Source organism: Dermacentor albipictus, chromosome 1, assembly GCF_038994185.2.
Source record: "Dermacentor albipictus isolate Rhodes 1998 colony chromosome 1, USDA_Dalb.pri_finalv2, whole genome shotgun sequence".
Taxonomy (NCBI): Eukaryota; Metazoa; Arthropoda; class Arachnida; order Ixodida; family Ixodidae; genus Dermacentor; species Dermacentor albipictus.
The window spans coordinates 451,122,460-451,143,846 of NC_091821.1; the positions used below are offsets into that span (position 1 = coordinate 451,122,460).

Here is a 21,387-nt window from a genome sequence, read left to right on the forward strand (position 1 = left end):
CAAGGTGAGAGAAAAGCTTCTCAGGGACTGTGAGTTGACATTGCAGAAGGCTGAGCACGTCTGCAAGGCAGCCGAAACATCGGCTCTCCGCCAAGAAACCTGGGAACGAGGTCAAAAGCAAGTAGACACCATTCGCAATGCATGCTCGTATCCAAAAATGGCGCAAGCCAAGATGTACAAATGCTTCAAGTGCGGACGCACGCATCAGCCTAGAGACTGTCCCGCGTACGGGCGAACGTGCAGAAAATGCCAAAGGAGAAATCACTTTGCGATTTGCTGCAGAGCCACCAAGCTGGTCGGTGAAATTCAAGATCATGAAGATTACTTCAGCGTCTTAGAGGTGTCTACAAGAGCCGTCATAAGCGAACGCGACTGGATGGTTTGAAAGAACGTCAATAACGTTTCAGTCGAACTAAAAGTCGATACAGGGTCTCGGGTCAATTTGATGCCCGTTGGAATATACAAAAGGATGCGCCCAAGCCCTGAAATGAAGCAAAGTAGCGTAGTGCTACATTCGTACGGTGGAGACACGATCAAACATCTTGGAGTCATCCAAACGGAAGTAACGCTGAGTGACCGAACTGTTCCTCTCGAATTTTTTATGGTGCGCAGAGGTCGCGCAATCCTAGGCCTACAAGCAACCGAGCGACTTGGACTGCTCTCGCGCGTCCACAGCGTATCACAGGACGACTGTGAAGAAATCGTGAAAGAATTTTGTCACATTTTCACAGGGACAGGCTGCGTGAACAAAGTGTATCGCATGGTTCTTCGAGACAACGCCGAGCCAGTCATTCAACCAGTTCAACGCGTACCGTTGGCCCTGACAGAACCATTTCGGGGTGAACTTGAGAGGATGGAGCACGCCGGAATCATCACAAAAGTCACCGAACCTACTGACTGGGTGAGTCCCTTGGTGATTGCTAGAAAAAAGAATGGGAAAATTCGTCTCTGCATTGACCCTCGTAAAATCAATGAGTGCATAAAGAGGGAGCACTACATGATGCCACGACGAGAAGATATAGAAGCTGAGTTAGCTGCTGCAACTGTATTTTCCCGCTTAGACACTAACTCTGGATTCCACCAAATCCCCTTGGATGACTCGACATCGCGCATTTGCACGTTCTCAACCCCATTTGGGCGTTACCGCTTTTTACGATTACCCTTCGGCATATCGCGAGCCCCTGAGGTGTTCCAAAAAACGCTGAATGAAATTTTCGAAGGCCTTCCCGGCGTGAAAATATACGTGGACGACATTCTGGTATGGGCTCGTCCGTAGAAGAGCACAATGAACGTCTGAAATCTGTGCTGCTAGCAGCAACACGCGCCGGCTTAACCTTCAATCCTGATAAGTGCAGTATCGGCGTCCATGAAATCGAGTTTCTTGGAGATGTCCTCGATAAAGCAGGCATCAGGCCGAGCCCGGCGCTAATTAATTGCATGCTGCACATGCCGGCCCCAGAAGACAAGCTCGCGGTGCAAAGGATGCTAGGTGTCGTCAATTATTTCGGCAAGTTTCTTCCATGTTTAGCTCAAAGAACAGCGCTTCTCAGGAGCTTGATCAGACAAGACGTTGTCTTTGAATGGACCAATAACCACGAAAAGGAATGGCGAGAACTATGTGACTACCTCAGCACACAGCCCATGTTGTCGGTATTCGATCCGGCCAAAGAAACAAAAGTGTCATGCGATGCATCCCGAGACGGAATCGGAGCCGCTTTGTTACAGTGTCACAACGACACATGGAAGCCCGTGGCATATGCACCGCGAGCGCATACCGAAACGCAACAGCGTTATTCTCAAATTGAGAAAGAAGCTATCGCCGTGGTCTTTGGCTGCGAAAGATTTAATCATTTCGTCTATGGTCGACAATTTACTGCTGAAACAGACCACCGCCCTTTGATCGCTATCTCGAAGAAGGCGATTGGTGATATGCCGCCGAGGTTGCAAAGATTTTTTCTGAGATTGCTGCGTTATGACGTTCAATTAAAATTTGTTCCAGGTAAGCAGCTCCTCCTGGCCGACATGCTGTCGCGTGCCACAACCAAGACAACGGCCTGCGACCTCGACAGCAACGATGTAGAGGTGCACGCCGTGAGTACGGTTTCCTCACTTGTTAGCGAGAACACATGGAGGCGGCTGGCTGCGGAAACGGCGCGTGAGGAACAGCTAAGAAACGTGCTGCGAGATCTAGAAGCTGGAAAATGCCTGGACGGGCTGTGGAAACGATTCGCAGGCGAGTTATCACACGTGAAAGGAGTGTTGCTCAAAGACTGCAAAGTGGTTATTCCGGCTAGCATGAAAAGAGAGACACTGGAAAGAATTCATTAAGGGCACTTGGGAATCAACAAGTGCAAAGCCAGGGCAAGAAAGTTAGTTTTTTGGCCAGGAATGAACTCGGACATAGAATCTTTCGTGCAGGCATGTTCTATCTGCAAAAAGTATGCATATAGCCAACCTCGAGAGCCTCTACTGATGCGCCCGGTGCCGGACCAACCGTGGTACCAAGTCGGCATTGACATTTTTGAATACGGTGGGACGTCGTACCTGTGCGTTTACGACGCCCTGTCCAACTTTCCCGAAGTGGAACTACTCAAAGACACCACGGCCAAGACAGTAGTTGACGCAACAAGTTCGATCTTCGCAAGACACGGCATTCCCATAGAAGTTTGTTCTGACAATGGCCCTCAATTTTCATGTCGCGAATTCGCGTTATTCTCACAATTGTACGATTTTAGGCATGTCACGTCTAGCCCGGGATACCCACGTTCTAATGGGTTGGCAGAAAAAGGCGTTCAAATAACTAAGCGTATCCTCAAGAAAATGACGGAAGCGAAACAAAATTTCTGGTTGGGACTGCTCGCTTTCAGGACAACTCCACTCGAGTGCGGCGCATCGCCCGCTGAGCTGCTGATGGGGCGAAGGCTTCGCACAACAATCCCTGACGTTCAAGGCAACCCCAGTAACGAGGTGATCCGGCGCCTTCAGACAGACCACTCTAGGGGATCAGCGGCACGCCTGAGCCCTGGAGATACGGTCCGGATCAAGAACGGTGCATGGGACACGAAAGCAAAGGTTCTCAAGCCGGCTGGTCACTGAAAACGGCACGGTGTTGAGGCGCAACCGGCAGCACCTGCTACTGACCCGGGAGCCCTTCCGACGCAGCGTACAGGAAGACGACGACGATGACTTCGAGGGAAACTCGGGCCAAAGAAATGGGTCGGCACCTAGCTACACAGAATGTACAGCCCCGTCTGTTCCCTCTGAGCCCTGTGCCCCAATTAGTGTCTCATCCACACCAGCCCCAAGGAGGTCGCTCAGACAACGTCGACCGCCTCAACGACTGACCTACGACGAGAACTTCGCTCACGTGCCTTGAACTAAAGTGCCTGACAATTTTCATTAATGTTATTTTCCCATTTCTTGTTTTGTTTTTCGTACAAAGGAAGATGTATCGTATCTTGGGCGCCGAGCGCCACACGTGTTCCGCGCAAGCGCATTGTATGTCACTACGCATGCACCATGTGCATGCTGTGCAAACAACTTATCTGTTATTGATAAATAGGCACACCCCTTCCTAAAACCTATATATGTACACATGTTCAATAAATCGGGGTTCTTTCCCCCACTGCCCTGGCCCAGCATGTTCGTCTTCCTTGGCACTACGATACAGCGTGTTCATAAAAACGGCCGTTGTACCCGTATTGAAAAGTGTTTACGTGTCCCCTTTTAATGGGTTAGTATTCCTCGGGTGCATCACACACTTTCTAAGGCCTATGTTTGTATCTGTGCTTCTATCTAGCCGCTTTCCCGCCTACCTGAGTCACTTGGTAGTCATCTGGCTGCTGGCAGATGACTACTGGTGGACTACTGGTGGCACTTGGCATCTGGCTGGAGAGGTGGGTGAGCAAGGTTTTCAACGAACCGTCCGAACAAGTTTGGTCATTGAGTATGTGACAATGAGTGTATTTGTGCCGCTCTTCAACGAACCACTTTCGTGCCGACATGAATCGCAATAATGTGGGACTGGGTATGTGCTGCTGTTTCGAAGCAAATCTTTCACGCCGACTCGGAGCCCTGGGCATATGCCACTATGTCTGGGTTGGTCTTCAGTCAATTTCTTTGAGTCGAAGTTCGATTATTGCGTATGTGACAGTAAGAGTGTTCCGCTCTTCAATGAGATATCTGAATCCAGTTTCTGTAAATAGTTATGAGCCACTATGAATCTGCCGGTCTACAATGAAGAAAAAGATCCTTAAAATTCTGCTATGCCTAACGAAATCGAACCCACATCACAAAGGTCCTTAAAGCACAGCAGCCCGACACTTCAGCAGGCTGTGCTACAGATGCATTGGGTATATTCCGCTTTTCAATGAACGTCTTTTACGTTTGCGCATTACCGAGGTGAGCCATCAATGCACTGGGTATGTGCCACTCTTCAGTGAACCTCGCAAACTTGGGCCACTGGGTATGTTCCACCGGGTGTTACTGAGCCTTCGCGCTTGTGCTTTGAGCTGGCATTCTTTTACGTATGCCCGTGGTGCGGAGCAAGGCCAACATTATGTCACATCACATGGGAATGCGAGAGAAACAAGACATTCCACAAAAATACAACACCAAGTGCGGAGCAATGGGAGAGCCGGCTCACCAGCTGCGAGCTAGGGGTCCAAAGGACCCTCATAGCGCACGCAAGCGAGGTGGCCCGACTCAGTTGTGCCCTGGACTAGGGGCCCACCCAAGGCTGAAGAGGACCCAAAGTTTTCAAGAATGAAGGCTTCGTCCTCAACTCGCTAATATCTTAAAGAACCAATAAAGTTTTCCGTCCGTCCGTCCGTCCGTCCGTCCGTCCGTCCGTCCGTCCGTCCGTCCGTCCGTCCGTCCGTCCGTCCGTCCGTCCGTCCGTCCGTCCGTCCATCCGTCCGTCCGTCCATCCGTCCGTCCATCCATCCGTCCATCCATCCGTCCATCCATCGGGTGTGCGACAAGCGAAGGAACAATTCTCTGCGCTCTCAGACAGCGGTGGGCCAGGCCACGCTTCGCGTCTTGCAGGCTGAGCGCGGATTTCGCGGCGGTTCCGCTAGACGGTGCAGTGTGTCCAGAAAGAAGCACGAGAGGTTGCTGGTTGGTCCGGTTGGCGCCTGCCGCGTTTGTAAGCGTTCGCACGCACCAGAGCGCAATGCATTTCTGAGGCCACGCACAGGCTTCGTAGCGGTGGTGCCAGATCGCACCGAGTATTAATAGCACGTAAACGCTTTTCAATACGGGTAGACGGCCGTTTTTAAGAATACGCAACAATGTGTGCTGAAGTTGGCATCAAAGACTTTAATTGAACTGTGGAAGACACCTACTGTCATATACACAGTGACCTAAGTTGGCCGCAAAGTTGCGCTGTAGTACACGCCTCATACATAACTAATTTCAATGGTAGCGATACGTTACGTCGCTATATTGATTCAATGCCAAACGTAGTGCCGCGGACAGTCATCGTGAAACGGGTTCTGGGCAATTGTTTTCTTTTTTTTGTTTTAGTTCCGTCATAATACTTTTAAGTTGCTTGGAGCACATAGCGCCATTCGACATGTACAAGAGCAGTCTAATACCTGAAAAGGCGCGCAATACTTGCACTCCGGAGTACAATATCCACTGAACTAATTATTATTTCTTCAATAATTGTTTTGCTGCTCGCCTTATGGCACGTGGCGCAATCGTTACGTAAAGAGCCGAGCATTGGAGCAGACTTATGTTGGCAGCAAAAATTTGAAACCACATTCGTGATGTCCCGCTGAAAATGTGCTAAAAATAGATTGATATTAAAGTTACCAGTTTATTAAAAGCTTGCGTCTTGTGTGCAGTCTCGCACGATGCCTCCAGAAAATAATAAAATTTTGCAAGGCAGTAGTGTCACTAGTTCGTGAATTTCTGTTAAGCGGTCATGTATTTATTACTGCAGAGTATCACTTTTGAAATTGCGGAGCGAAATCTCTAGCAAAATATTAAGCAGTAATATGTTCGTCTTGATTTTTTCATTTAATGCATTTAGAGAATTTTGGAGAAATCGACTTCAGAATACGCAAGCTGTGAAAGAATTCATTCGTCACAGGTCCTTGCGTTATTAAACATGTGCTTAAAAGAAAAGCACAGTGCTATGTTATATTATAGCACGGAGGAATCAGGTATCCCATGGTGAGTTTAAAATTGCTAGGCAGCTCCAAGGGGCGTGCCATTTCAGGAATAGACAAATGTTTGTGCTCAGGCGCGCGAAAGATGGGGTGCTAGCGCGAAAATATGAGGGCTTTCACTCCTAGAATACCTGATTTTTCCTAGGTACCATGGAGGGCATGTTTCTGTTCTCGTTTTGTATGCGTTTGTCCTTACGTGTACCGGCATTACGGAGTGGGGTCGTGCGCTGGCCATGCCCATGCGCGAGTTCGTTTATGCACCGACGCTGACTGCTGGCGCGGTGAACCAGGTGAAGCAGTGGCCACTGACGCACCATTTGATGATGCCTCTGACTAAAGATACGTCTGACGTTCGCAAATCTCAGAAGGTAATCTCGTCAGACAGACCTTCTCGCGCCTGCGCCGCTCGTCCTGAGTGAGTCATGCCGGATTACACATTTCTCGTACGCCGGATTACACCTTTCTCGTGCCTTACACCGCTCTACCTTGACAATAACATCACTGATTTTCCTGGGGGAGCAGTAAGGGTCGTAGCAGAGACCGGCTGTACTCTCCTGGAGCAGAACCTTTGCTCGTGCCAGGCTAAAGAGACGTCGGACGTACCTGCTTTGCTGCCGTTTCGCTTGCTCCGCGGATTCTTGCTACTGATCGTTGCTAATCTATTTGCAGTAGAACTTTTATGTCACGTAAAGTGGACCATTAAAATGCTTTTGAATGGTCTCAGAGACCAGCATACGAAACGCCTGTCGCGAGCGCACATACTGCTCCAGGAGGGCAGGGCCGGTCTCTTCTACGGCCCTTTACTGCTTACCCTGGAAGATTAGTGATGTTATTTTGGAGGTAGAGTGCCGTAACCCACGAGAAATGTATATTCCGACATGACTCACTCAGCACGAGCACTTCAGGCGCGACAGAGACGGTCCGAGGTATATTTATCTGCTGGGCTTCACGTTCCTCCCACGTTCCAAGCCTAAACAAACTCAACTTCACTGCGCGATGCCAGAACGCCTAGAGAAAAACGGATACAAAATGACCAAAAAATTACCGTAGTGCTTAGGCAAAGTCACATATTCAAGTAGCAAAAGCCCCCATATTTTATCTCTCGCACCCGCTTTTACTCGTTCCTTCGTACAAACGTCAGGGTATTCCTCAAATGCCTGTCTCATGACGTGCCCCACTGTCTGCCTGCATGCCACTGTCTGCCTAGCAATTTTAAAGTCACGTCCCGGTGTACTTGACAACGTGATCTCGAGGATACAACATCGACTTACTTTTGGACAGATTGAAGGTACTGTTCCCGCAGGCTTCTCGGCGGATTGTAGTATATTGCGTCTGTATGGCTTTCAGAGATGGATCAGAGTTTATGCAACTAGCTAGGTCCTCTTCGCAGCGTTCCACAGCGTCACTTTCCCTAAATGTGAGGAATAATAGGTCTGTTTTGTAACTGATACATCCGAATGAATAATTGTCTATAGCACTATAGATGTCTTGTCTGATGTACGCATGCGTTGTTGCAGTGACATTTAACTAATGGTTCTTTACTTCATCTCAAATCCTCGTGCTATACCAATGCATTCCTTTTGGTAAAAACATAGAGTTGAAATTTCCATCCCAGAAGTCTATAGTGATGTGTATAAGGCAATATCCTCAAATTTCACTGAATATGTCCCTGAAGCTCCCACTCTTGATATCAAAAGGATGATTGTGCAACACCTGTATAATTATCCGCAGTATCACTTATGTAGCTGTAGTGAGAATCAGAGCCACTGATGCAGTAATGTCTTTGTTTTCCACTTCACTAATTAGTTCCACAACGGCCACTATGAGGAACAGCGAAACTGAAGCGACTGAAAACCATTGTATTTAGTTAGGCGTACAATCAGCACTGTTCAGTCCACCCTAATTGCATGCCTCGAGCCAAAGGGGGGCCTACACTCTCAAGAAAGTCTTAGATAACACCCTGCATGTAACCATCACTTCATATCAGCAAAAACATTCTCATATAGACGGCCCTTAAACGCGGTGTTAATCGTGACCGATGGTTAAGCGGCCTCATGAGCCGCCTAACCTGTCAGAATCGCTGTCAAAAATGGCACCAACAAAGTTTATCACAGCATATCACAATTCTCGCTCTCCTCCACCCTCCCACACGCGTTGCTATCATCGGACCAGTTCCTTTTTCCCCGCCACATTTATCGCAACTTCCACGGCCCCCATCACGTTACCCCTGCTGTAATCTCCTCTCCTCAATGTTATCAGCGCGGCAGGGCACGGAGCAACACCACCAAGAACAAGTAGCAAATGCGAGAGAAAAATGTGAGTGCGTTAGAACATGATGCGAGAGAGAGAAAATAAAAGAACTTGTTCAGGGAATCGGCAAGTGGGAGCAAATGTAGCAAGAGACAGCATTCATGCCTGATGCACTCGGTTGCGCTTTGTTGTGTTCGCACGTTCTTTTCATACCATGAAAAGGCATTTTGTGAAAGGCGGATATTTTGAATAGATCCTTTTAAAATTTTAACGGACAGATGGGATATACGCAACAACTACTTGTAACACGAAGGGGAATAAATTAGCTAGGCAGGTTATTATATGGAATAGGGTACTTGCTGCCATTAGGCTCAATTTATTCTCCATCAAGGCTAAGGAATAAGCGGTATATGCGAATCGTTAAAAATATATAGTTGCAAGTTTTGTGCCACCTTGGCTGAATACTATGGGCATTTGAAGGCTCAAAACTGATCGTACTGTGAAGGGCACGGTATTACGCTCAACTCACGTTCATACGTGCTTGGAGCCGGGGTCGGCAGGTGATGAGTAGACACACAAAGCGAATCTATATGTTGTTTCAGAAAGCCAAAAAGGGAGCTTCATATGGAAAACCATGTATGGGAAGTAGCCTCCCGACTACAAACCGGAGCCAATATGGCGGACAGGCGTAAAAATAGGAAGGAAGATACAATGGCCTTAGCCCAATGGAACTGTCGAGGAATCAAGGACACAATAGGGGAACAACAGCAAGACATAGACAATGAACCGGAAAACGAACCGGATATCCTTGCAATACAGGAAGCGAACTCACGATCCAAACTAGTCCTAGTCCTAGTCCTAGTCGGTCCTAGTCCTAGTCCGAAGCAACATAGATGCGACGCAGCACATGAGCAGCCAGAGAGGGTGTGAACACGTTCTCTTGGAAATTCACAACAGAGGCATAGCAAGCAAAAACAACATCTTTATACTCAGCGCATAATGTCGGCCCTCCAAGAAGGACCTGCGCATAGATGGAACATTACTCGCCAGCAAGGAAGAGGCGGGCAGCCGACCCCTATTGATATTAGGAGATTGCAATGCGCCTCGCTGAATATATAGGGCTACAACTTTTGCTCCAAGAGAACCAGGCTGCTGGCGGATCTTGAACATGATCAGAGGAGTCTGAAACAGGTGGAGGGATCTGAAAGAATCGTACACCTCGCGCCTCGTTCAGGCCTTTGTTATCTCACGAATCGTCTACGCAGCGCCGTACCTGCAACTCCTCAAGAAGGACGTCTTACAACTTGACGCAATAATCAGGAAAGCCACGAAGCAGGCCCTGGGTATTCCCATAAATTCATCCACGGCAAAATTACTTCAAATGGCAGTCCACAACACAGTAGCCGAGCTCGTAGAAGCCCACCTATCCAATCAAAGAGCACGCCTTAGCCAGACCAAAGCTGGCAAAAGCGTCGTCCACAAGATCGGATGGCAAGAACCACACTACACCCGTCACGGCCAATTACCAGAAAATGGACTGAGAAGCTGGAATGCAAACCACTACCACGCAACATGAACCCCACAAGGCACGCTGAGCGATGTGACGCCCGGGCAAAAGCCATCTCCAGCACCTTACAGGACGACGACACTGTCCTATATAGAGACGCCTCTCCGCCCAAACGCTCCCCGACAGCAACAGCGGTGGCCACTGCGCAACACAAGCTGGTCACCTGCGCATCAATCAACACCCCGTCTTCGGATGAAGCGGCGATAGCCCTCGCACTCCTGCGACCTAAGGTCACCAACATCTTCACGGACTCACAAGCTGCATACAAGAACTAAAGATTTTGCTGGGTCTCCCTTACGGCACTAAAAATCCTCGGAAAAGCTACGCCTCCTATACAAACAAGCGAACTAGTTTGGGTCCCGGCCCACTCCTCAGTTGAGGGAAACAAATATGCTCATCAACAGGCCCGACCGCTCAACTACCGGGCCACCGAGGAGGTGACAAGTGGATGGTAACCCATCACCAGTTACATAGATATAGTCAAATCATGAGAAGCCAACACTGGCACGAAAGCCAACAGTAGCGTAAATACTTGTGGTTAATAAATAAAAAAAGAAACGATCAATTAATGTAAATGAAAGTGGATGAAAGAACCACTTTTCCCAACCTTCGCGTTTCGCGTGCGCTGCTCTACCACTAGAACTACCGCGGCCCCCTTTCCCCATCCACTTGTCGATGGGGAAACGGTGCCTTCATTGATGCCTTGAGGTAGCATGTGTGGGTTTATTGACCAGTTGCTTTCACTCAAGAAGATAAGGCTCTCGTGATCACGCTCTCGCGCTCTCAGAAAGGATGTTCCACATCCACCACCAAGGTTTGTGAGTGGTGGCGCTGGCAAACACTCCCACGGTTCTACTAGGAAACATAAATACCCTAAAAAGTGAATGGGGAAACGGCGCCGCGGCAGCTCAATTGGTAGAGTACCACACGCGAAATGCGAAGGTTGTGAAATCATTCCCCACCTGCGGCAAGTTGTTTTTTCATCCACTTTAATTTCCATTATTTTTCGCTTCTTGATTTTATTCAGTAAGCACAAGTAACTTCCCTATGTTGGTCTTGGTGTCAGAGTTGGTTTCTTACGAAATGAGTAATAAAAATCGGCCCCCTTCGCTAACCCCCTTTCTTCTCGTTTGTAGATATAGTCAAGTATTATAGGGACAGTAGCAAGATATTTCCGCACCCCCACCACTCCTTGAGCAGAGCCAAACAGACAATATACAGGCTAATCCACGCAGAATCCTTTCCCCACCCCTGGCTCTAGGACAAAATATGCCCAGAGGGATACAAGAACGCATGTCCTCACTGCATTTCACTAGGCACCCTTCAGCACGTCATAGGAGAGTGCAATTTTTCCAAAGACCACTCCCCATCTATACCCATAACTAACCCCCCTACTATCCCACCCTTTACGAGTGATGGCAGATCATGCTATCCAGTTTCGCCCTGCTAGACCAGCTCCGACTGATCCAAAGGGGCTAGGCGGCCCTGGAAACATATGGAACCCGTGAAGTGGGAGCCACCCCATCAGGTGCTTAATCTGCTCCGTTTCATTATGGATCAATAAAGTGGTTTCTCTCTCTCTCTCTTGCACCAGCATATGCCTAAATTATGTTCTTCCGCAATATCAAAGGAATCGTTGTTTGGTAGATGTTCGCTTATACGCTATAAACAATATATTTATGGCCATACGCATGGAGCAAGAAAATTTTTATAAGTTAGGAAGACTTTTACAAGTTCATGATTTCAATTTTAATACTTCGCACAAGCTACAAGACGCAGGCTTGAAGGCTGCCTTGTACACATTTAAAAACAACGCCAGAGAGAATATTTCGGTTCATTACTTCCGCCATGTCGTCCACCATCTTGACAGATCTGATTGGACCAGAAGGCTGCTATGGCGTCTCTCATTGTCTTAAATGTGCACACTTGCAGAAGTTGATAATGCGGCGGGATATGACGATGTCCAGAATAGCACACCAAGGCATGATCTTCTGCACTGTCACCTCTTACCTACAATCTCAGTCAAAGTTCGGCTTTTAAGAGGAAGCTTTAACTCGGGCGCAACTCTGACGCGGCCTATTCAAATACATGTAAAACGCAAAAAGATTTTCTGAGATAACCCCTGAACAGATTTTAATAAAATTTGTTGCATTTGAGAGGGAAAGTTATATTCTAGCGACTGTTGAGAGTGGAATTTCGATTTAGGTCCTGGGTTTCGTTAAGAGAATTTTCTAACATTCAGAAGTTCGAAATATATACAAGAACAAAGTTTACGAATTCATAACTCTGCACCAAAAACAGATATCGCAGTTCTGTAAACGGCATCCATTAGACCATTGAAAGTGGACAAATTTGTTATGTCATTTTATATCTTACGTGAATTTGTTACGTTGTTTACAAAGGTTCTGCAAAAGCTGCATTTCCATATTACTAAATGTTTTGACATTCATGTATAGCATATCAATTTTGTCCGCTTTAGATGTACTATTAGATGCTAATTACAAAATTGTATTATCGTTTTTCGTTTCTTACTCACAGAGTTGTAAACTTCATAGTTTCTTTTTTTGAACCTTTTCGATGTTTGCCGATTTTTAATAAAAACATTAAGGACCTAAATAAAAGATTCGAAACCAACAGTCACTAGATTTGAAGTTTTTCTTTTAAATACAATAAATGTGGTCAAATTCGGTGCAGTGCTTGCCGAGACAAACGAATTTTCCTTTTACATGTATTTTGATAGGAGCACCCGAGCTAAAGTTTCCTCTTGAGGGTGTCGTCTAGGCGAAAATTCAAGAGAACTACGCTTACCATGCGGCCCGAGTGTATGCCGCTTAAAATATAACGCGAGCCTAGTTACGTGCCCCTAAAATGCGGAGTCAGTTCTGCTAGCCGAATATATTAAGACCTACAAAAGTTTTAAAATAGAAACGTATCAAGTGATTGAACGTCTAAATGGTACTTTTTATGAGGTAGAAAATTTATAATAACGACGATTACTGCCCGACTAAAATACATGACACCATAGTGCAAGTGGCTCTCTTAAAAACACAAGTGTGCGACAATGTATTCTTCTATTGATCCAATTCACGCTATGACGAATCAATAAATTTCGTCACACTGCACTCGGTTGTATTTCACAGAACATATCCACAGAACATAAGCACAACATAGTGCAACATTTGAACCAAGCAACGGCGCGTGACTGATGAGCCCTCATCACTTCACCACGAAGCGTTGCAGCATCTAGTAAAACGTTCCACGTTTCTACAATGCGTTTAAAATGGCTCCACTTGGCCGAGTTTGTTCATAATCTTCAGTACATCAACCTAGTAGCACAATTAAAATATTCTGCGCAATTGGTAAATTTGTTCAAGAATGTAAAGAAAAACTGGTGTAACATCTATATCACAATTTCCCACTACCAAGTTTTTTCTCTTCTATGGCATTAATTGCAGTGAGTTAACCTCGCATGTACACCACAAACGCGCGCATTTGTGACGAGTATGGGTGGGACAGTTACTTTAGATGTTTTATGTATCTGAAAGTAACTGAATCACTAAAATCAAGTTCTTTCTATTTGAAGAAAGCGCCCCTTTTCATCACTTAAAATCGCTCAGCTTAAGAAATAAAATTCAAGAAATTCAATCAGAAACACAAAAGCATAACGTCTGCTTGGACGTTCTGGTCTTGACAAAAACGTGGTATAGACCTGAGATAGTGGTCACTTACAAAGTTATACAAACATTTCATGACACAGCAATGGTGATAAGAGCGAGGGGTTGTCACCGCATACGACGGAAATGCTTCATTTTGATATCATGACGGAATGCACGCTTGTTACTGAAGGCTACGGAGATGTTACTATACTTCACTGGAATACCTTTATTATAAATGCTTACCACCCTCCACACAGAAACAACTTTCTTTTCCAGCTTGTCGAACCATATTATATTTCGTGCATTCCCACACCTCGCGCATTGTTTCACTTGGAGGCTTTAATGCCAACATCTGTATGACTTCTGCGATGTAGATTAGAGTAACCGTAACTAGGTTACTTCAAGGCTGTATGAATACAATTGATTCGCGACTAGGGTGAGAAACTTCTCATAAGGATTCATTGACCTTTGTTACTCAAGTTTTCCTTCTGATACGGTTTTCTTCCTAGAGTTTTAACATCTGGAAGCAGTGATCATTTGCGATTGTTTTCATAATTTATTAGAGATAAAGATGCCGGGCTACTGTTTAATGTGCCCAAGACTAACAATTCAAGTATATCGCTACCTTTTATCTTCAATGGCAGATACTAACTAGAATGAGGTAGGTAATGCAGCAAACCCACACGAAACATATATTGTCATTGTAAAATTACAAGGTAGTACAACAATGCATTGCCACCCGACGTGGTTGCTTAGTGGCTATGGTGTCGGGCTGCTAAGCACGAGGTCGCGGGATCGAATACCGGCCACGGCGGCCGCATTTCAATGGGGGCAAAATGCGAAAACACCCGTGTACTTAGATTTAGGTGCACGTTAAAGAACCCCAGGTGGTCGAAATTTCCGGAGTCCCCCACTACGGCGTGCTTCATAATCAGGAAGTGGTTTTGGCACGTAAAACCTTTTAATTTTTAACAATGCATTGCCACTGGTCACCTTAGAAAGCATAAAAGCACAAGAAGAGAATGCGTCACCGCACATTGTACAAACGTGTAAAACAAAAAAAAAATGTTGTTTTCATACTGTTTGAAAAATACATGCATATAATTTGGATGCAAATTTAGATGCTTATAAAAATTGCGTCATAAATGAAAATCATATATAAGAGATTAAGGCCATTCCGCCCTGCGAAGGTGAATGACCAGCGCAGCTGTGCACGTCGTGGTAAGAAAACTTGTAGTAAAGACTTTATCGGATCACTCATTGTCACTTAGTAACAACTCTAAGAATGGCCTTGTGGTCGCTATGATATACACTGATCGGCATACTCGCAATGGTGGACACATTTTTTGATAATTCAATATCAAAGAGTGTGTCCCCACATCATTAACGTCACCTTGCTGCAAACCTTTCGAGCACATAATCGTAACTCGCATTAATTAATTCTGAGATGAACACTCCATACTAACAAGGGCTCAACTTGGCTTCAGAAAAGGTTTTTCCACTACCACAGGATTAGTAACAATAACTGATTCAGTTGCCAAAACTTTGGATGCCAACGGTCAAATTGATGCAGTGTTTTTGGACTTCAGTAACGCTTTCGATATGGTAATTCACAAAAACCTAATTCTAAAATTAAGGAACATTAACCTTCTGGACATCATAATTACCTGGATTACAGACTATCTGGATAATCGACAACAGTATGTTTCACTTGACGATCAGAACTCGGGATATCTGCCGGCCACTTCAGGTGTTCCCCGGAGCAGTGTCCTGGGTCCATTGCTCATTCTTTTATATATTAATGACATTGTTACTGTGGTCAAACCTGGAACAGGAATAAGGCTGTTTGGAGATGTCTGCGTTGTATTTCGTACTGTTAAGTCCGTCGTCATCATCATCATCATCATCATCATCATCATCATCGGCCTGGTTACGCCCACTGCAGGGCAAAGACCTCTCCCATACTTCTCCAACAACACCAGTCATGTACTAATTGTGGCCATGCCGTCCCTGCAAACTTCATAATCTCATCCGCCCACCTAACTTTCTGCCGCCCCCTGCTGCGCTTCCCTTCCCTTGGAATCCAGTCCGTAACCCTTAATGACCATCGGTTATCTTCCCTCCTCAATACATGTCCGGCCCATGTCCATTTCTTTTTCTTGATTTCAACTAAGATGTCGTTTACCCGCGTTTGTTGCCTCACCCAATCTGCTCTTTTTTTATCCCTTAACGTTACACCCATCATTCTTCTTTCCATAGCTCGTTGCGTCGAGCTCAATTTCAGCAAGGTCAGTAGCAAGCAGCATGTACAGTATGTACAGTACAGCAAGCAGCATGTACAGTATGTAATATCTAAAGCTGACCGCTCCTTAGGATATTTGAAGAGAAATTTTTCGCTTGCGCCAGTTTCATTAAAACGGCTGTTTTACACGACATACGTCCGCCCCCAATTAGAATATGCCTCATCCGCTTGGGATCCTCATCAGATCACATTAATTAACGAAATTGAATCGGTGCAAAATCGCTCGGTTCGTTTCATCTTAGCTAACTACCATCGCACTGCTAGTGTTACATTAATGAAGAGAACCCTTCAAATTCCATTATTATCTCTTCGAAGAAAAGAATCACGCATTTCCCTTTTTCATAAAATCTACTACCACAACGCATCTCTTCGCCCTCTTTGGATCCAACCTGCACCTTATTATTCGGCTTGTCGTGACCACTTACATAAAGTCAACGTACCCCGTCATAACACCGTTGCGTGCTCACAATCATTCCTTCCTAGGACTTCAGTCGACTGGAATAACCTACCAACGTCATTAGTAAGCATCAGTGACCCCACTCGTTTTAAGAGTGCACTAACCAACACAAAATAATGTATGGCAGCAAACGGCATGGTTATGTACTTATCCGTCAACATTGTCTGCTTGTTAAAGTGTATTCTTTGTGTTTTTTCATGTTATGTAAGCCTCTTAGATTTGTTATGAATGTGTTACTACTTTTTTCATATTGCTTTTGTTCGTTGGAAATTCCTTGAACTAATCCTGCATTTTTTACTCTTCGAATGTATTCTCACCCCTCCCCTCTGCAATGTACAATTATGTACCTTGAGGGTATCACAAATAAATAAATAAATAAACCCTTTTCGTAAGCCTCCAGGTTTCTGCCGCATATGTGAGTACTGGTAACACACAGCTGTTATACACTTTTCTCTTGAGGGATAATTGCAATCTGCTGTTCATGATCTGAGAATGCCTTCCAAACGCACCCCAGCCCATTCTTATCCTTCTGATTATTTCCGACTCATGATCCGGATCCGCCGTCACTACCTGCCCTAAGTAGATGTATTCCATTACCACTTCCAGTGCCTCGCTACCTATTGTAAATTGCTGTTCTCTTCCGAGGCTGTTAAACATTCCTTTAGTTTTCTGCAGATTTATTTTTAGACCCACTCTTCTGCTTTGCCTCTCCAGGTCAGTGACCATGCATTGCAATTGGTCCGCTGAGTTACTAAGCAAGGCAATATCATCAGCGAATCGCAATTTACTAAGGTATTCTCTATTAACTTTTATCCCCAATTCTTCCCAATCCAGCTCTCTGAATACCTCCTGTAAACACGCTTTGAATAGCATTGGAGAGATCATATTTCCCTGCCTGACGCCTTGCTTTATTGGGATTTTGTTGCTTTCTTCATGAAGGACTACGGTGGCTGTGGAGCCGCTATAGATATCTTTCAATATTTTTACATACGGCTCGTCTACACCCTGATTCCGCAATGCCTCTATGACTGCTGCGGTTTTGACAGAATCAAACGCTTTCTCGTAATCAATGAAAGGTACATATAAGGGTTGGTTATATTCCGCACATTTCTCTATCACCTGATTGATAGTGATTAAGTCCGTGGATGACCTCAACTCTAGCTTGAATAATATATTTTTGTGGTGCGAATAATGGGGCATGGCTGCAAACATAGATAAAAGTGTCTTTCTTGGCATAACGCATAAAGGGAATCCCCTGGAGTACGCGTATCAAATGGGATCTTTTCCTTTAAAGCAAGTTGAGAGTTAGAAGTACCTTGGCTTAACGTTCACTAATATTTTTTCTTGGAACCTTCACATTGACACCCCGTGTTCTCCTGCCTTTCAGAAGCTAACCTGTCTGCGACACAAACTAAGAAATACCCTCTCAAACGTTAAGGTACTCACTTACCGAACCTATATTCGGCCAAAACTTGAATATGCTTGCGTTGCATCGGATCTCTATACTAAAGTCAATGTTAACAAACTTGAGAGAATACAGAGAAGATATGTTCGTTTTATTTATTCCAAGTTCAAAAGTTCGGATTCGCCGTCAGAGTTGATGTTGGCTAACGACATTCCTTCGCTTGAGCAAAGAAGACTGAAATACAGGCTAGATTTTTTACATAATCTAATTAATCACAAATTGGCTCTGGACCCTTCACTAAATGTAAGTCATCTCTCCACGAGGTATACACGACACCATCGTCCAGATACACTGACACCTATCTATGCTAGGACAGACAGCTATAAGTTCTTCTCTCCCGAACTATTTCTGAATGGAATTAGCTGGTGGACTCTTAAAGCATGTGAATGCGTTTTATGTAAGTTATTATTGTGTTTTTTGACTTTGCATAGAATGCGTTCTCCTTGCTGTTGAATGAGCAAGGCAAGTACTGGACTCTCAAACTCCCTTGCCTTTTTTTACATTGTTCTGTTTGCACCATGAATTGATTAAGGTATTGTGTTTTGATCTTTTCAAGAAGTGTTTCTGTGAGCAACATATCATTGTAAATTCTATATATTTTATGAATGTATATGAACATATCTTGTATATGTCTTGTATTCAATGTCTGCCCGTACTGCAAGGACCACAATGTGGTCTGCAGTATGTACTAAGTAAATAAATAAATAAATAAATAAATAAATAAATAAATAAATAATGCCTAATCAATTTCTGTACGCTGCTGGGTGGTCGGTTGGGCCGGATCGATGTGGCACCGAAAGCGAGATGTCTCCTACACGAAACGCGTAAACCAGTCCCTCTTTGGTCCCGACACATCCCCGTTGAAATCACCGACAACGACCACAGTGGTAGTGTTATCGCCACTAAAGCACGCGGTATAGCCGTGAACCTATCAACATTGCAGGGAAATGCACTCGGCGATATATACACGATAGGTACCACGATCCCATTTACCCTCCGGTATGACACACACGTCACCACACACATCAGCGTCTTCATCCTGGGAGTCCAGGATCTACGTTCGCATGCGTGTTTTCTCCCTTTCGTATGAAGCAGCGCCGCACGCGCGCCACTTTACAGGCCTGCCACAAAGAATTCCGCTGTACTCGTCCACCTGATACAACTTATCCGACCACGTTTCCAATAGGCACAACACTGGTATCTCCCTGAGAACGGCATCGTGCGTGAGATCGACACCCTGACGGCCTGGGAACGAATATTCACCGCCACGAGTGCGAGTGAATGTGGCTCTCGAAGCATAAAGAGAGACGCCTCTCTCGCAGTCGGCAAGTGATCTTATTCACAGAAGATGCGCATGGCGTGGTTGTCACTCATGACAGGGCTATTGGCCATCGCATTTCTTGCTTGCTTACGGGCGTATGATTGTTTACATGGGTATTAGCCGTTGATGATGATAGTTCTTGTGTGCGGACACAAAAATTCTGTGGTACCCTAGCCATATACAGCTCCGCTGTAAGAAAGATAAAGCCGTCCTTCTGTCAATTTAAATTATCAGTTGCGTAAAATTTTCGTTTCCTATGGGCAGGTACTAAAAATCTAATCGAACAAAATACGATAGGCCTTATATTTGATATGGATATTAATGGGGCTGTTCATACTGGTGGCTGCCTTGAAATTGATTTCAACAGACATTTTGTAAACGCAGGCAATTACATAGACGCTTAACGCTTTCATTTTCACATTTCGCTATCTAATCCAGATTGTTTTTCCCTAACGTCAATTTCAGAACAAATTCCTGCTATTGTAGCGTCTCCTAGAAATGCGTCTTCGCCTGGAGACGACGATATTGCAGTAGCGCCGGCCAGAAGAGCTGCTAGAAGGGTCCTAACCTCACTGGGAAATGTTGGTAACCAGATACCAGTTATTGATTAGGTCGCCCGTATACTAAGCATAGCACCCGTTATCGTCATTTTTATAAGTGAAAAGAAATGTGACATTAATAATTACAGACCGACGTATCTATCTTTTCCACTTTTTTTCTAGGGTAACCGAAATGGTTATACATAAATGTTTCCTGACTATGTTAAAATGTGTTATTGCGCAATAACAAATGGAATAACAGCTTCATACATGCTCGCATATATACTATAAGCAATGTATGCGCGGCCATACGTATGGAGATGACAATTCCTTTAATGCAGGAAGGCTTTGTATACAAAGAAGCCAAGAAGCCTTTGTGCATAGTTCCTTTATCCGTCAACGAATAGTATCAGTGATCAGCAATACGGCTTCCACTCGGGAAAATCCACTAAAACCCCTCGTTAGGTATAAAAAACACATTTAATTCGCAGTCTAAAAGAAATACCTTACACAGTAGCGGTTTTTTAGATTTCCGCAAATAATTTTATTGCGTCATACGTAACATTCTGCGTAGGCGTTGAAGCCTTGAGCGCCTCGCGGTGTAGATGAAACCTTCATACAAAGTTACTTTAGAAACAATGTACACGAAAGCTTCTTTGCACAAAGGCTTCTTCGCTTCTTTGTATACAAAGCCTTCCTGCATTAAAGGAATTGTCATCTCCATACGTATGGCCGCACATAGATTGCTTATAGTATATATGCGAGCATGTATGAAGCTGTTATTCCATTTGTTATTGCGCAATAACGCATTTTAACATAGTCTTATACAAAACAGCGCATCAACCGCGCGTGCGTGTGCTGGTTACTTGCCCTCCGCGGCACCAAGTACATTTTCATTTGAAGTCAACACAAAGCCAAGCTTCATAGTATCGCTGATGTTAAGCCCAAAAATGCCAATTGTTTGTAGCGAAAGTTGCTAAAAACGAACAGCAATATACTTTGAACAGTTTGCGTACGAAACTTATTCGCTAGCGCTGATGGGGAATACATCCAGCCAAAATTGGAGTAACCGCACTGTTCCATATGTTAATGCTCAACCATATGCGTTTCATTTTGGGTCGCGAATATGTGTTGCGTGTATCTAATTACCTTGTCGGTTGAATCAATAAAGTATTCTATTGGAAGTGCCTGCATTTCACAAGATTCCCTCACATGGTATCAAAAGAACGTGCAAGTTTTTTGACATGGATTCGCAAGAACGCGAAAGTGCAACAACGCCGCACCAGACCTGAACGCGCACCAGACCTTGCTCCACTTCCTTAACCATACCATTTCCTTTCCAAATTCATTTTGTTTTGTATTTACTCTCGCATTATGTTGTAACGCTCTCACATTTCCATCTCGCCTTTTCTACTTGTTCGCAGTGGTGTTGCTACATGCACTGTGGCACTGGCAAATAAGAGAAAGAGGTGACCACGGTGACGGCGGTGAAGTTACGGTGGCCGCGGAAATGGCTATGAGTGTAACGGGCAGTAACGTATTAGTAAAGCAGGCTTTAGTCATGTATATAACTGCAATCAAAGCCATAAAGTAGAATGTCGCAGTGGGTGAAGAAAAATTATATACTGGGGGAACTACAGAACACTTTTAGACA

General features: G+C 45.0%; 1 protein-coding gene across 1 annotated transcript in view; it reads right to left on the reverse strand.

Annotated features, from left to right (window-relative positions):
- LOC135911074 (uncharacterized) overlaps window positions 1-21,387 on the reverse strand; it is an 87,421-nt gene that overhangs the window by 51,927 nt on the left and 14,107 nt on the right. The window contains exon 4 of the mRNA XM_070532355.1: window positions 7,448-7,587. Coding sequence (XP_070388456.1) covers window positions 7,448-7,587 — 140 coding nt within the window. The remainder of the gene's footprint in view (window positions 1-7,447; window positions 7,588-21,387) is intronic.